At 30.0% G+C, this 14,482-nt stretch overlaps 1 protein-coding gene across 1 annotated transcript; it reads right to left on the bottom strand.

Moving 5' to 3' along the window:
* Positions 1-1,767: 1,767 nt before the first annotated feature.
* LOC134692927 (transmembrane protein 222-like) lies at positions 1,768-7,447 on the bottom strand. The gene is made up of 6 exons (XM_063553567.1): positions 7,239-7,447; positions 5,697-5,781; positions 5,354-5,385; positions 4,416-4,509; positions 3,282-3,412; positions 1,768-2,060 (listed from the first exon to the last, which is right to left on the bottom strand). Exons 1-6 carry the CDS (start codon positions 7,382-7,384, stop codon positions 1,976-1,978), a joined length of 573 nt encoding a protein of 190 aa, XP_063409637.1. The 5' UTR covers positions 7,385-7,447; the 3' UTR covers positions 1,768-1,975.
* Positions 7,448-14,482: the final 7,035 nt, after the last annotated feature.

Here is a 14,482-nt window from a genome sequence, read left to right as displayed (position 1 = left end):
GGGTTAGTGTTGCCTAATCTTTATTTTGCTATGTTGTGTTCTATTGATTGTTTGTTCTTTATTTTAGTTATAGCGTTGTCAGTTTATTTCTATCAGTTAAGTTTGAATGTGCCTCCTTTCTTTCATTTTTACCAGTATGATTTGTCTATATCCCTTTTTGTGATTCTTTGTCACATATTTTGTTTGTTTGATAGTTATTAAGTTTATAACACATTTATGACGTTTTTACCTATTGTTTCTGTTTATTTTGTGCTCACATCGCTTTCAATATAGTTTAATCTTATGCGAAGAAATTGTCTGTACTTCATATGACTATGTTGCTTGGCAAACCAGATCATAGGAGTATATTATGACAACTTTTTAAATGATGATTGTGGTCAAGTTTTATTTGACAAGAGGAAATTATCTTTGTAAAATAGACAAGAATGTTAGAACCAAAGTGATGAGAATAGCTAACTTGATACTTGGGTAGGTGATTTGAGTCCAGCTTCCCTGTCATACATACAATGTACCAATACTTACCTATCATTATTGCTCCCATTTAATTTTGTTGAAAAAGAAAAAAAACTTCAAAAATTTACACCAACAAATACACTTTATTAAAAAATATTTGAAAAACATTAATATATTATAATACATTTAATACAAAATAATATGAAATGATTCTTAACATGATTATTAAAAGATGCATTTTGGACTGAAAATGAAAAATGAAAATTTAATAATACTCAAAAGTATTAAAGAAATAAGATTGGTTTTGTAAGAAAATTTCATTTCCTGTGAATTTGATAAAAAAAATTATTCTACTGATTATATAATATTTACCAATTATTTCATTTTTTAACCATGATTTTAACAAGCTTGCAAGTAGGAAACTTATTAACCTGATTAATCAAGTCTTTATATTCCAATTAAACATCAATTGCTACATCACTTGAGAGACAACTGACCAATAAAAGGCGCAGAATCATTCAAATTTCAAAAGATTCACGGAAAAAAGTATTTGAAAAACAACTATTTTCCTACTAGTGTATACACTGTACAGTACATGAAAGCAATTAATTGTCAATCTTAATAGTCATGTTGATTTTGCATACAATTCAAATTGATATCTAATGTAACACAACATGTCTACAGATTCTTAAACTGAATAAAGGGACACAACTCAAATGCACTCCAATGGTACATGTACTATAAATCATCAAAATTTGACACATATTTAATCTTTTATATTGTAAATTGTAGTTTTTTCTTAATAAAAGGTTATAAGAGTTTCATTTACATTCGCAATAAAAATATAATTCATGACTGAATATAGACAACACATTTTTATATAACAAAATGATGCATGAATACGTATAAAATTAACAAATGATTAAAACAATAGAACAAACATTTTCTACATAAAACACATTAAAACAAAATAAAAAAACATGAAAAAATAAGCTACTTAAAATACCATCTCCCTTCAGAAATTTAATAAATATCAATTTCAGAACTATAAATTATGGCAACTCAAGGGAGATAACTATTTTGTTCATGAAAAAGTAGAATGTTAAAACAATTGTGTTTTCAAAATCAAAAGCCAAATTCTCACTAGAAGAGGTCTATAAAGTCATTTTAAAGTTGTTTAATTTGCAATTAGATTTTTAAAAATTATTCAGTTTAAAAACGATATCAACACAGAAATAAAAAATAAATTTGGTTCTAAAAATTGCCAGTGCAATATTGTATACAGAAAAATACAACATTTTATTGTAATCATGTTTTTCTCTCTCTCTTTTTATATATACATATATAATTATTTCCCCATGTATTTCATTGTCTACTGTTTCTCTATAAATTATCAAACAGTATTTTTTTAAATCGAAATTTAAGTCAGACATCATGTATATTACCAGGATATCATTCAAACAAAAGTAAAAAAAATATTTCTACAAAATATCACAGTCGTTCACAATAAGAGATTTAATGTTTACAATGATGTTGTCAAGACAACTGCCAATATTATGCCAACAAAGATCAAGAATGGTAACCAGGTCTTCAAAAATCCACAAGTACTGAAAAATAAAAATAAAGTAATAACATGTAGAAACAAATTGATACTGAGACTATATGCAAATAAAACAAGAATGTGTCCCAAGAACACAGATGCCCCATCTGCACTGACAGACAAATGGACAGACGACCAAACAGACAGATGATAGAACGAATAGCCAGACGCACAGACCAGAAAACATAATATCCATAAATGGGCCATAATAATCTTAGTCCGGAGCTTGTTACAAAGTTCAGTGGTTGATTTTTGCTGGTGTGGTTTATAGATGTTGTTTTTTTTTCATTTCTTTTATAGGTTAGACGATTGTTTTTTTCCTGTTGGAATTGTTTTCCACACATTTTGGGGCCCTTTTAAGCTTGCTGTTCGGTTTGAGCCTAGACTCTGTTTTGAAGGCCATACTTTGAACTATAATGGTGAAGGCCATACTTTGAACTATAATGGTGAAGGCCATACTTTGAACTATAATGGTGAAGGCCATACTTTGAACTATAATGGTGAAGACCATACTTTGAACTATGATGGTGAAGGCCATACTTTGAACTATAATGGGGAAGGCCATACTCTGAACTATAATGGTGAAGGCCATACTTTGAACTATAATGGTGAAGGCCATACTTTGAACTATAATTGATAACTTTTTACAATGATACCCATGACAAAATGGTGTTCAGTAAAATAACATATACAGGTAACTTTAAATATAATAATTTTGTTGTTAGAAGTACAGAAATACTTTTTTACAAAATAAATTTGTTGTTCATAGTTAGAGAAACTAATTATATATATATAAGTGAATATTTGTCTGAATACTAAATACTTAGGCAGTATTTCCAGTTGTGACTTTTGTTTTCTCTCAAAAATGTGGGAATTACAACACCAAAAGTCCAAAACACATGATTCAAGACAGTGTTAAAGCTTACAAATTATATCATTATGTAAGTAGCCCTCATTGACATCTGCAGAATATATTCATAAATGTATTTATGAGACTTGCCAACTTACAACAAGTAAGTGACTGTACAATGTACAACAAGTAAGTGATTGTACAACATACAACAAGTAAGTGACTGTCCATCTTACAACAAGTGACTGTCCAACTTACAACAAGTGACTGTCCAACTTACAACAAGTGACTGTCCAACTTACAACAAGTGACTGTCCTACATATTCTATAATCAATAATTCCTTTGCATAATATTGTAATAAAAATAATAAAACTTACTTTGTGTATTTTCCATACAGTAACATATAAAAACAAAGGTTGACCATATTGAACGATGTTTTACCATTGTATTTCATTGTGTTCAGTGCCATGGCAACGTGGGAATGGCAATTGTCACAAAATAAATTATGCTGAAAAAGAAAAAAAGTAAGTGATTGATTTTCAGATATAACCAATAAACATGATAAATGAGATGATAAAAGGCCGTACTTATTCCATAACAAATTGTGTAATTGCAAAATTTGGTATCAATTCAAATAAAAAAATGTTCACTAAAGTGTGAACTGCTGCTTAACCATACAGTACAAACAGGACATACCACATCTTCTTTTTTATAGTACAAATTGGCTATTTTCAGTCTATTTTAACTTCTAATGCAAATGCTTGTTAGTTTGCCAGTTGTTTTTAAACTGTGTTTAAATGTTTAACCAGTTCAACCGTAATGATACAAATAGACCAGTCTTAAAGGTAAACCTATGGATCTTAACATATTACTTTAATTAACAATGATTAAAGACTTTCATCTATAAAAGAGTGGTTGATTATTATTCCATTTAACATTTTCAATATTGAATTTTTTTTTCAGATATGATGAAAAAATCACAAATTCAGTATACACAAAGCCATTGAAAAATATGATGATTTTATGTCCACTAAATTATCTGTAACACTGTTAACATTCATGCAATCCACTATATAAACAGAATTCTGAGACACTTCACTTTAAGGTTAATTTGATAATTTCCTTAATTCATGAAATTGTAAGTGATGTATTTCAACATTTTAATTTTCTAATATTCTAAACAAAACAAGTTATTCTGAACTTTTATAAAAAAGAAAGATAGAAATAAAAATACATAAACGAGAAAACAACCAACCAAAATAATGGAGTACTGTGAATTCAGACATTATTGCCATGTTTTTATTATTGCGATAAATGCAAAAGGGAATCGCAATAGCTCAAACCTGCATTTTAAAAAATTTTGCTATGAATTAAACAGGATTTTTCTAAATATTGCAAAAATTAAAATAGCATTTAGTATAAAATGACAAAAAAGCAGTAATCTGGTAATAAATATTTTATTAATTTACAGTATTTATAACTTTAGAGATTAGGTAAGTTATAACACCTACCATCCTGTGTTTATACTCTTCACAAGAGTCCATCACACCACGATCCCAAGCTTCTTTACCTTTGTTTACTTTATCCAAGTCTAGCTGCCAATATCTGATAAAAAATAATTTAAAAATAGTCATATCTTTTAATTATTTTTCTATTTTAAACTTCAGTCTTGCTTAATACTTATTTGTTCATAATTTAAAGAAATACTACTAAAACTTTAGCATAATGTTTAATCTTTGAAGAACAAGAAAGAGAGATATAAAAAATCTTTTAAACAAACACCAAGAGGTGAATTATACATATAGATTTTACCACTGCATCTAGTGTGATACAATATTTATCCACTCAAGACAGTTAAATTTTTAAATTTTAAACGAGAGTCTCGCTGAGCCTTTTAAATATTTAAAATTTAACTGTCTAGAGTGGATAAATATCGTATTATACGAGATTTGATGGTAGAATCTGTTTCTCTAATGATATCCAAACAATATATATGCAGGCAAATGTATTCCTTCTTTTTGAAAGATCTGCAAAAAGATGTGTTCTTTCTATGTGACGTCATCAGACATGGTCGCCTTTTTTCATGCCGTTACAATAGGAAATTCAGAGGAAAGCAAGAAAATTTGACATCATAATCAGATTTTAACCAATGAAGAACTGAGATCAAACGAACCACACGTTGATTAATTTTTTTTTATACAATGGGTTCAGAAAGATAAATTGACGAAGAATTAGAGAAATGTAAATCCAGAACCTTTCCTTACCTATTAGGCATATTTAATTTCATGTGTCATTATATGACATAACAGAGCTTTCCTGAAATGTGTTACAGCTTCTTATATGAAATTGTATAATAACAATATTTAGGGCAATTACTATTACATGTATTATTGACTTCTCAGTAAGAAAAAATAATGTAAAATTCACTTTCACTAAGCTCAATACTTACTTTACAGGGTTTCCAAAAGCCATGTCATCTTCCTAAAAATAAAGAAAAATAATAAAATAATCTTTTACATATCAATTACAGAGATACATAATATTTTGAAACAATTAAATATTCTAATATCATATGGAAACAAAATTGATTTTCAATAACATGTGAGTAACCTATTGAAATTTGAATATTAGTTTTTTTTTTATATCTACAATTTCCTTTCAATTGCAGTTTCTTCAACCAACAGTTGGTATTTTGAAGTGAAAAGTATAAGTAATATTTTTGTTTAAAATGTTTAGTTTAAGGTCACATTAGGACACATTTCTTGATTTTTTAAGCTCATTGAAAAATTTACCGAGACAAAATAAGGACCAGCAAAGTCTCTTATAACACCTGCACTTGTACATATACCCATATGTCCGATAATTGGAAACAGCCATCTGAAATAAAGAGAATAATAATTTTACAAATGTAATACAAACATTTTCAATATTTTATATGGGACAAAGCCCCCAATTATGGTAGAAAAATAAAAAAAAAATCAAAAAAAAAAATTGGAAAAATTTCCTGAATTTTTCATTCTACTAATGAACTCAAAATCGTTAACTTTTTTTTCAGATGTACTTCCTGTTCCAGTTTTTCCCACATTCATGCAGAAATCTACTTCCTTTTCCAGTCTTGTTTGAATGAGACTTTGAATGAAACATATATTTATCAGTCTAGTAAAATATAAGAATGGAACTCAATACAAATTCATTTTGAATTAATTGTTTGATATGAAAAAAACGTTACCTGATGAAAGCGTTTCTTTTGTTTACATTGAATATGACGTCATTACTTTAAGAAAGTCACAGCTAAATCCCTAACAACTAAACCAAAATCGGGAACGTTACAGTATTTCTGTTTCTTTTATCAATATGTTCATGATGTTTGAATATTAAAAAAAATAATGCAAACAGACTTCGTCCCCATTCACAGGTTATGGCCTGCCTCATCATTTTGCTCATATTATTGTTAAACATAAGTTAGGTCTGAATCTAACATGCTTTTATATTCATGTACATGTACATAATGACATCAGATTGGGTAAATTATAATATTGTGGTATCATTCATAGACCACTATCATGACCATAAAGCCTTCCATCTCAACAATTAATTAAAACCCATACATATACAGTTTGTACATGTGTAAAAACATCATTTAAAAGTTTGTTTGTTGGCGCTTATGCCTTTTTCAATAAAAATCAGTTTAAGGTGGCACAAGAAGCCAGAGATCCTGTATATGAAGAGGAACACAGGATTTCTTCAGGTAAAATGTAAACTACATGTAGCAACACTTGTCAATAATTATTGGAGTCAAACCACCTTTCACCTTTTTGGCAGTTTGAATTCAACTGCTCAAAACTTCAAAGCTGACAGGCTGGTGATCATGGTGATGAGCTGCTTGGACCACTCAGTCAGTTTGAAGTAGCTCATCGGAAAAAAAACCCAACCACATACTATGATGATACATATACATCTAGATATACATTTAATGTTTGCTTTAACCCTCTTGCTGCCGTCCGTTTTTCAAGATTGCATTTCATATGCCGGAAAATACGACAGCTCAACGTCCCTGACGTTACATGCCAAACAAGGACGTCATTCGATATATGACGTCACGACATAATGACCACTACATTTGGGACCCATTCAAGAAAAACATATCCCTGTTTAATCTTCTGTATTTTAATTGAAAGAGATACAGCATTGATGAGAAGCTTGCATAAATTTATCCATGGACATATGTGTCCCTCCGGCACTGCAGGTTTGGACACACCCTCCGGCAGCAAGAGGGTTAACAGACACCCCCCTTTTTATAGTGAGTGTAAAACGAAAATTACAATGAAGCTTACGTAATACATGGTAAGGGTGTCCAGACAATGCAGTGCGGAAACCGCTGTTTTTCGGTGTCAATTTTTTGACTGCCATAAAGTGGCAAATTGCCAGGCATGTTGATCGCAGTTTTTTCTTGATTTTCGAATGTTTTGGTTTCAGCCATTACAGGGATACTACACAGAATGAAGGAAAGTATATATTTTATTTGGTTATATCATCGAATAAGATATGAAATGTTTTGTTAATTTTATTAAAAAATATATTCAAAACGAAACTTTCAAAGACATTCAAAGGAAAATTATTCTTGATTCAAAAATTTGTTGTTGACTAAAAATATAACAACAAAGTATCCCAAAAGGGAAGGGAAAAATACCAGAAACAAATGCGAATACGGATAAGTTTGAAATCCGGATTGTAGTTCAGTAAAGCATATTTATATATCTTCACTTGGTTAGTGAATAGCTGTGTTTGGCTGCATTATGTTGCATACATTCGAATCCCAGTTTCTCAACCCAATTAGCTCCTTTATTTCAAAATAAAATTTACAATAAGACTTTTCAGTATCACTTAATCCTAATATATACTGAAAGATTCTGCTTTTTTTTGGTTTTCCAATGAAACAGTTACTACTGTCTAGTGATATTTCCGCATGATATCAACTGCCTTTAAGTTACTGATCGGTATGCTTCTATAGGCTATAACGTCCAAAAACGTCTTCCTGAAGAATGTATTTCGTGGTTGTCGTTGGTGGCTATTAGATGTATTATGCACAGGTGAACTTCTCAGAAAAAATGATTTCCTATCATATACCTTAATATATGTTATATTAAGGTATATAGGATTTTTTTTGTTGAGACAAGTGCCTGTGGTATTATGTTACTCGTTTGCTGCTATTATTATAAATGCAACGTTGATTATCTCTTCTGTTTCGTTTTTATAACAACATGGAACGTAACGGGGCGCCGAATGGGACTCTTGTGGTTTTGTACAAAATTCAATTCTGTCATAACAAAATCATTTTTGTCTTACAAAACTATGTGCTACAGACTTGTTTTGTGAGAACTTCAATTTTGTGATGACAAAATTCATTTGAGTAGACAAAATTCATTTTTGTAGACAAAAGTCATATTTGTCATGACAAAGGTCAATTTTGTCTAAAAGGTATGCAAATATAAACATATTTATAAACATATTTGCATACAAAATTGACTTTTGTTACCTGATATGGAAATTAAATCACAAAAGTCAATTGTGTGAGGTAAGATTCAATTTTGTGAGGCAAAATTGACTTTTGTGAGACAAAATTAACTTTTGTGAAACAAAATTGACTTTTGTGAGACAAAATTGACTTTTGTCAATTTTGTTGAGACAAAAGTCAATTTTGTTGAGACAAAAGTCAATTTTGTTGAGACAAAAATCAATTTTGTCAATTTTGTTGAGACAAAAGTCAATTTTGTTAATTTTGTTGAGACAAAAGTCAATTTTGTTAATTTTGTTGAGACAAAAGTCAATTTTGTTAATTTTGTTGAGACGAAAGTCAATTTTGTCAATTTTGTTGAGACAAAAGTCAATTTTGTCAATTTTGTTGAGACAAAATTCAATTTTGTGACGACAAAATTCATTTTTGTGACGACAAAATTGACTTTCGTGAGACAAAATTGACCTTCGTGAGACAAAAATCAATTTTGTCAATTTTGTTGAGACAAAATTCAATTTTGTCAATTTTGTTGAGACAAAAGTCAATTTTGTTAATTTCACAGAAACCAAACTAAACTAATTTGAATACAAAATTGACTTTTGTCGCCCAATTTTCAAATTAGGTAACAAAAGTCAAGTCTGTGTAACAAAAATGAATTTTGTCAAGACAAAAGTGACTTTTGTCCGCTGAAAGATAATTTTGTATAACAAAATTTTAAATTCGTAGTATGATACAAATTTTGTTAAACTGAACTCATTTTTGTTCGTACAAAATTGAGTACAAAACCACAAGAGTCCCATTCGGCGCCCCGTAGGAACGATGCATTTAAAAAAAATCAAAGGACAATGTGACAAAACAGAGACGCAAACAATTATAGCATGAGCAACATGACGGATGCCACATGTGGAGCGAATCTGCTTACCCTTTCGAAGCACCTGAGATGATCACCCCCAGTTTTTGGTGGGGTTTGTGTAGCTCAGTCTTTAGTTTTCTATGTTGTTTCTTGTGTACTATTATGTATCTGTTTGTCTTTTGTCTTCAATGTAGCGAGAAATCCCGCACCCGGAGGCGTCCTTCAGCTGGCCCCTAAACAAATATATACTAGTTCAGTGATAATGAACGCCATACTAATTTCCAAATGGTACACAAGAAACTAAAATTAAAATAATACAAGATGTTTGATTTAAAAACGGTAAGTTGAATTATAGAAAAAAAATGTCTGCATGCATGTCAATACTATATTTCGGTATACCAAAGGTCATATTTTCTCAGACTACGTATGACATTTTTATACTTAATCCATAGTTGTGGACTGCATGGTGATATTCTAAACTTGAAAACATGAGACATAGAAATAAGAAGATGTGGTATAAGGGGTCATTATCATAAAACATTCAAATTTCTTACCCTACCAATTTGTCTTTTTATTTGGTTATAACAAAAATTAAACTTTTTCTTTTGATGATTTTTTTTTATCCCAATCATTAAAACATGTTTGTATGTATGACATGTATCAAATTGCAATAAAAAGTGATAAATCCTAATAACAAAAAAAAAGGATTTATAGTAAAAAATAACAGTTAATTCTGGCTGTACCGAAGGATGTTTTTGTAACATCTCATACTATAAACTGTATATATATTAGTGTACCACAAAACATTCATATCTAACATATGCAAGTGTTATTTTGATATATTTTCATGTCTGACTTAAAAAGACCAAACACATAGTTTTGCATGTTTTTTTTTATAATGATCCTTAATTGTCAATGAGACAACTCTCCATCCAAGTCACAATGTAAACCAATGGTCTAATCTATATTTAAAACAAAAGAAATAGGGCCTTTTCAACAAGGTTATACTTTTTATTCTTATGTTGTGCTGAAACACTACTGTCCCTAGTTAAGCAAAGTAGTAGCTTGCAAAACCACTTGTCACAACACCGCCACATCCTATATATGTCTATTCTGTCATAACACCGCCACATCCTATATATATGTCTATTCTGTCACAACACCGCCATATCCTATATATATGTCTATTCTGTCACAACACCGCCACATCCTATATATGTCTATTCTGTCACAACACCGCCACATCCTATATATGTCTATTATGTCACAACACCGCCACATCCTATATATGTCTATTCTGTCAAAACACCGCCACATCCTATATATGTCTATTCTGTCACAACACCGCCACATCCTATATATTTCTATTCTGTCACAACACCGCTACATCCTATATATGTCTATTCTGTCACAACACCGCCACATCCTATATATATATATGTCTATTCTGTCACAACACCGCCACATTCTATATATGTCTATTCTGTCACAACACCGCCACATCCTATATATATGTCTATTCTGTCACAACACCGCCACATCCTATATATGTCTATTCTGTCACAACACCGCCACATCCAATATATGTCTATTCTGTCACAACACCGCCACATTCTATATATGTATATTCTGTCACAACAACGCCACATCCTATATATATGTCCATTCTGTCACAACACCACCACATCCTATATATGTCTATTCTGTCACAACACCGCCACATCTATATATGTCTATTCTGTCACAATACCGTCACATCCTATATATGTCTATTATGTCACAACACCGCCACATCCTATATATGTCTATTCTGTCACAACACCGCCACATCCTTTATATGTCTATTCTGTCACAACACCACCACATCCTATATATGTCTATTCTATAGCTAATACGGGGCGCCGAATGGGACTCTTGTGGTTTTGTACTCAAAATTCAATTTTGTACGGACAAAAGTGACTTTTGTTCAACAAAAATGAGTTCAGTTTAACAAAATTTGTATCATACTACAAATTTGAAATTTTGTCATACAAAATTATCTATCAGCGGACAAAAGTCACTTTTGTCATGACAAAATTCATTTTTGTCATGACAAAATTCATTTTTGTTACACAGACTTGACTTTTGTTACCTAATTTGAAAATTGAGCGACAAAAGTCAATTTTGTATTTAAATAAGTTTAGTTTGGTTTCTGTGAACTAATTTGCATACAAAATCGACTTTTGTTACACAAAATTGACTTTTGTTACACAAAATTGACTTTTGTTACACAAAAATAACTTTTGTTACACAACATTGACTTTTGTTACACAAAATTGACTTTTGTTACACAAAATTGACTTTTGTTACACAAAATTGACTTTTGTCTCAACAAAATTGACAAAATTGAATTTTGTCTCAACAAAATTGACAAAATTGAATTTTGTCTCAACAAAATCGAAAAAAATGAATTTTGTCTCAACAAAATTGACAAAATTGAATTTTGTCTTAACAAAATTAACAAAATTGAATTTTGTCTCAACAAAATTAACAAAATTGAATTTTGTCTCAACAAAATTAACAAAATTGAATTTTGTCTCAACAAAATTGATTTTTGTCTCACGAAAGTCAATTTTGTCTCACGAAAGTCAATTTTGTCATCACAAAAATGAATTTTGTCGTCACAAAATTGACTTTTGTCTCAACAAAATTGACAAAATTGACTTTTGTCTCAACAAAATTGACAAAATTGACTTTTGTCTCAACAAAATTGACAAAATTGACTTTTGTCTCAACAAAATTAACAAAATTGACTTTTGTCTCAACAAAATTTACAAAATTGACTTTTGTCTCAACAAAATTAACAAAATTGACTTTTGTCTCAACAAAAATGACAAAATTGAATTTTGTCTCAACAAAAATGACAAAATTGAATCGTGTCTCACAAAAGTCAATTTTGTCTCACAAAAGTCAATTTTGTCTCACAAAAGTCAATTTTGTCTCACAAAAGTCAATTTTGTCTCACAAAAGTTAATTTTGTTTCACAAAAGTCAATTTTGACTCACAAAATTGAATCTTACCGTACACAATTGACTTTTGTGATTTAATTTCCATATCAGGTAACAAAAGTCAATTTTGTATGCAAATATGTTTATATTTGCATACCTTTAAGACAAAATTGACTTTTGTCATGACAAATATGAATTTTGTCTACAAAAATGAATTTTGTCATGACAAAAATGAATTTTGTCTACACAAATGAATTTTGTCATCACAAAATTGAAGTTCTCACAAAACAAGTCTGTAGCACATAGTTTTGTAAGACAAAAATGATTTTGTTATGACAGAATTGAATTTTGTACAAAACCACAAGAGTCCCATTCGGCGCCCCGTAGCTAAGTCATGAGCCTGTAATTTATGGATTGTCTTTGAGTGCAGCCTTTTATTCTTTAGGTTAGTTTTCTTCATAAATCGGGGATTTTTTTGGTAAAAATTTTGCAATGCTGGGGCCTATTATAGATTACTAGTATATACAATGTAAGTTTAGCTCATTGTTGAATGCCACACGATTACCTGCAGTTGCTTACATTACATTTGCGTCATTCGGCCATTTGTTGAAAGTTGTCTACCCGGCCACGTTTACTGGTATTTTTTGTCTATCTGATGAGTAAAGCCTTTTTCAACTGATTTTTATAGTTCGTTTTTATGTTGTACTGTACTGTTATACCACTGTCCCAGGTGAGGGGGAGGGTTGGGATACCGCTAACATGTTTAACCCCGCCATATTATGTATGTATGTGCCTGTCCCAAGTCAGGAGCCTGTAATTCAGTGGTTGTCGTTTGTTTATGTGTTACATATTTGTTTTTCGTTAAATTTTTGTACATTAATAAGGACGTTAGTTTTCTCGTTTGAATTGTTTTACATTGTCTTATCGAGGCCTTTTATAGCTGACTATGCGGTATTGGCTTTGCTCATTGTTGAAGGCCGTACGATGACCTATAGTTGTTAATGTTTGTGTCATTTTGGTCTTTTGTGGATAGTTGTCTCATTGGCAATCATACCACATCTTCTTTTTATATCATAGGCAATTATATATATATACCACATTTTCAAAATTTTACTGATGATATGCCATTCCTAACATTTGACCAATATGTGATAAAGCGATTAAAGTTTCGAATGGATGACAACTATCCATTCTTACGAATCCATACATATACGTATAATTTGGAGTTTTTGTGACCGTAAACATGTTACTAGTATGTTGATGGAGATGAAGCATAATCCATTGCAAGACAATCATATTAATTAATTGACATGTGATGCAATAATAGAGAAAAGAGGAAGTGGAACATATATCCAGTGTCTTTCTTTCGCCAGCTCTGTAATATCTTATTGAGGAAACTAAAACGTTAAAACAGACTAAAATGTTAAAACCCCAATTTAAAAAAAAGTTATATCAACTATTATCAAACTCTTATTGATGATAAAATAAATAACTCAAACGAAAATAATAAAATATATCTATATGAATTTCTTAAATCTAATATAAATAACCAAATGTAATACTACCTATCGCAACCAAATAAAGAAACAAGAAAAATGTTAACCAAATTTAGAATAAGCGATCATTGTCTCTTAATAGAAACTGGACGATATGATATACCAATTAAAATACCACGAAATGAAAGAAAATGTAAAATATGTAATATCTTAGACGATGAATTTCATTTTTTTTTTCAACTGTAAAATAAATAAAAATAAAAGAGAAATCTTTCTAAAATATTATATACAAATATTTAAAATTTAATACACCTAATTTTACTGATAAACTCGTGATAATACTAAATCCATCAACACCAAATGATGTAAAAGCAGTTGTTTCTTTTATTAAAGAGTCATTTGAACATTATGTTTGATTATGTTTGTTTTGTCAATGTATTTGCCATAACCAAAATTGGTTTTTGTATGTTTTGCAAATAAAGAATTATATAAAAAAATACTGGAATTTTGTTACATAGAAATGAAGAAATTAAGATATTAAGCAAACTTAAATTTATTTTTAGCAAGTCTCAAGTTGGAATATTTGTAAAAAAATAATCGATGCAATTGTTTGTATTCTTTTATGTTTATTTTTAAATGAAAGTGAAAGTAACAAAAAACACAAATCAGCAATCCGGATTTAAGTATCAGATGTGTGACCGGCTTGATGGAAATATTGAAACATCAT

The sequence above is a fragment of the Mytilus trossulus genome, chromosome 12 (assembly GCF_036588685.1).
Source record: "Mytilus trossulus isolate FHL-02 chromosome 12, PNRI_Mtr1.1.1.hap1, whole genome shotgun sequence".
NCBI lineage: Eukaryota > Metazoa > Mollusca > Bivalvia > Mytilida > Mytilidae > Mytilus > Mytilus trossulus.
The sequence above is the reverse complement of the archived record's forward strand: the minus strand, read 5'-3'. Positions and strand labels throughout refer to the sequence as shown.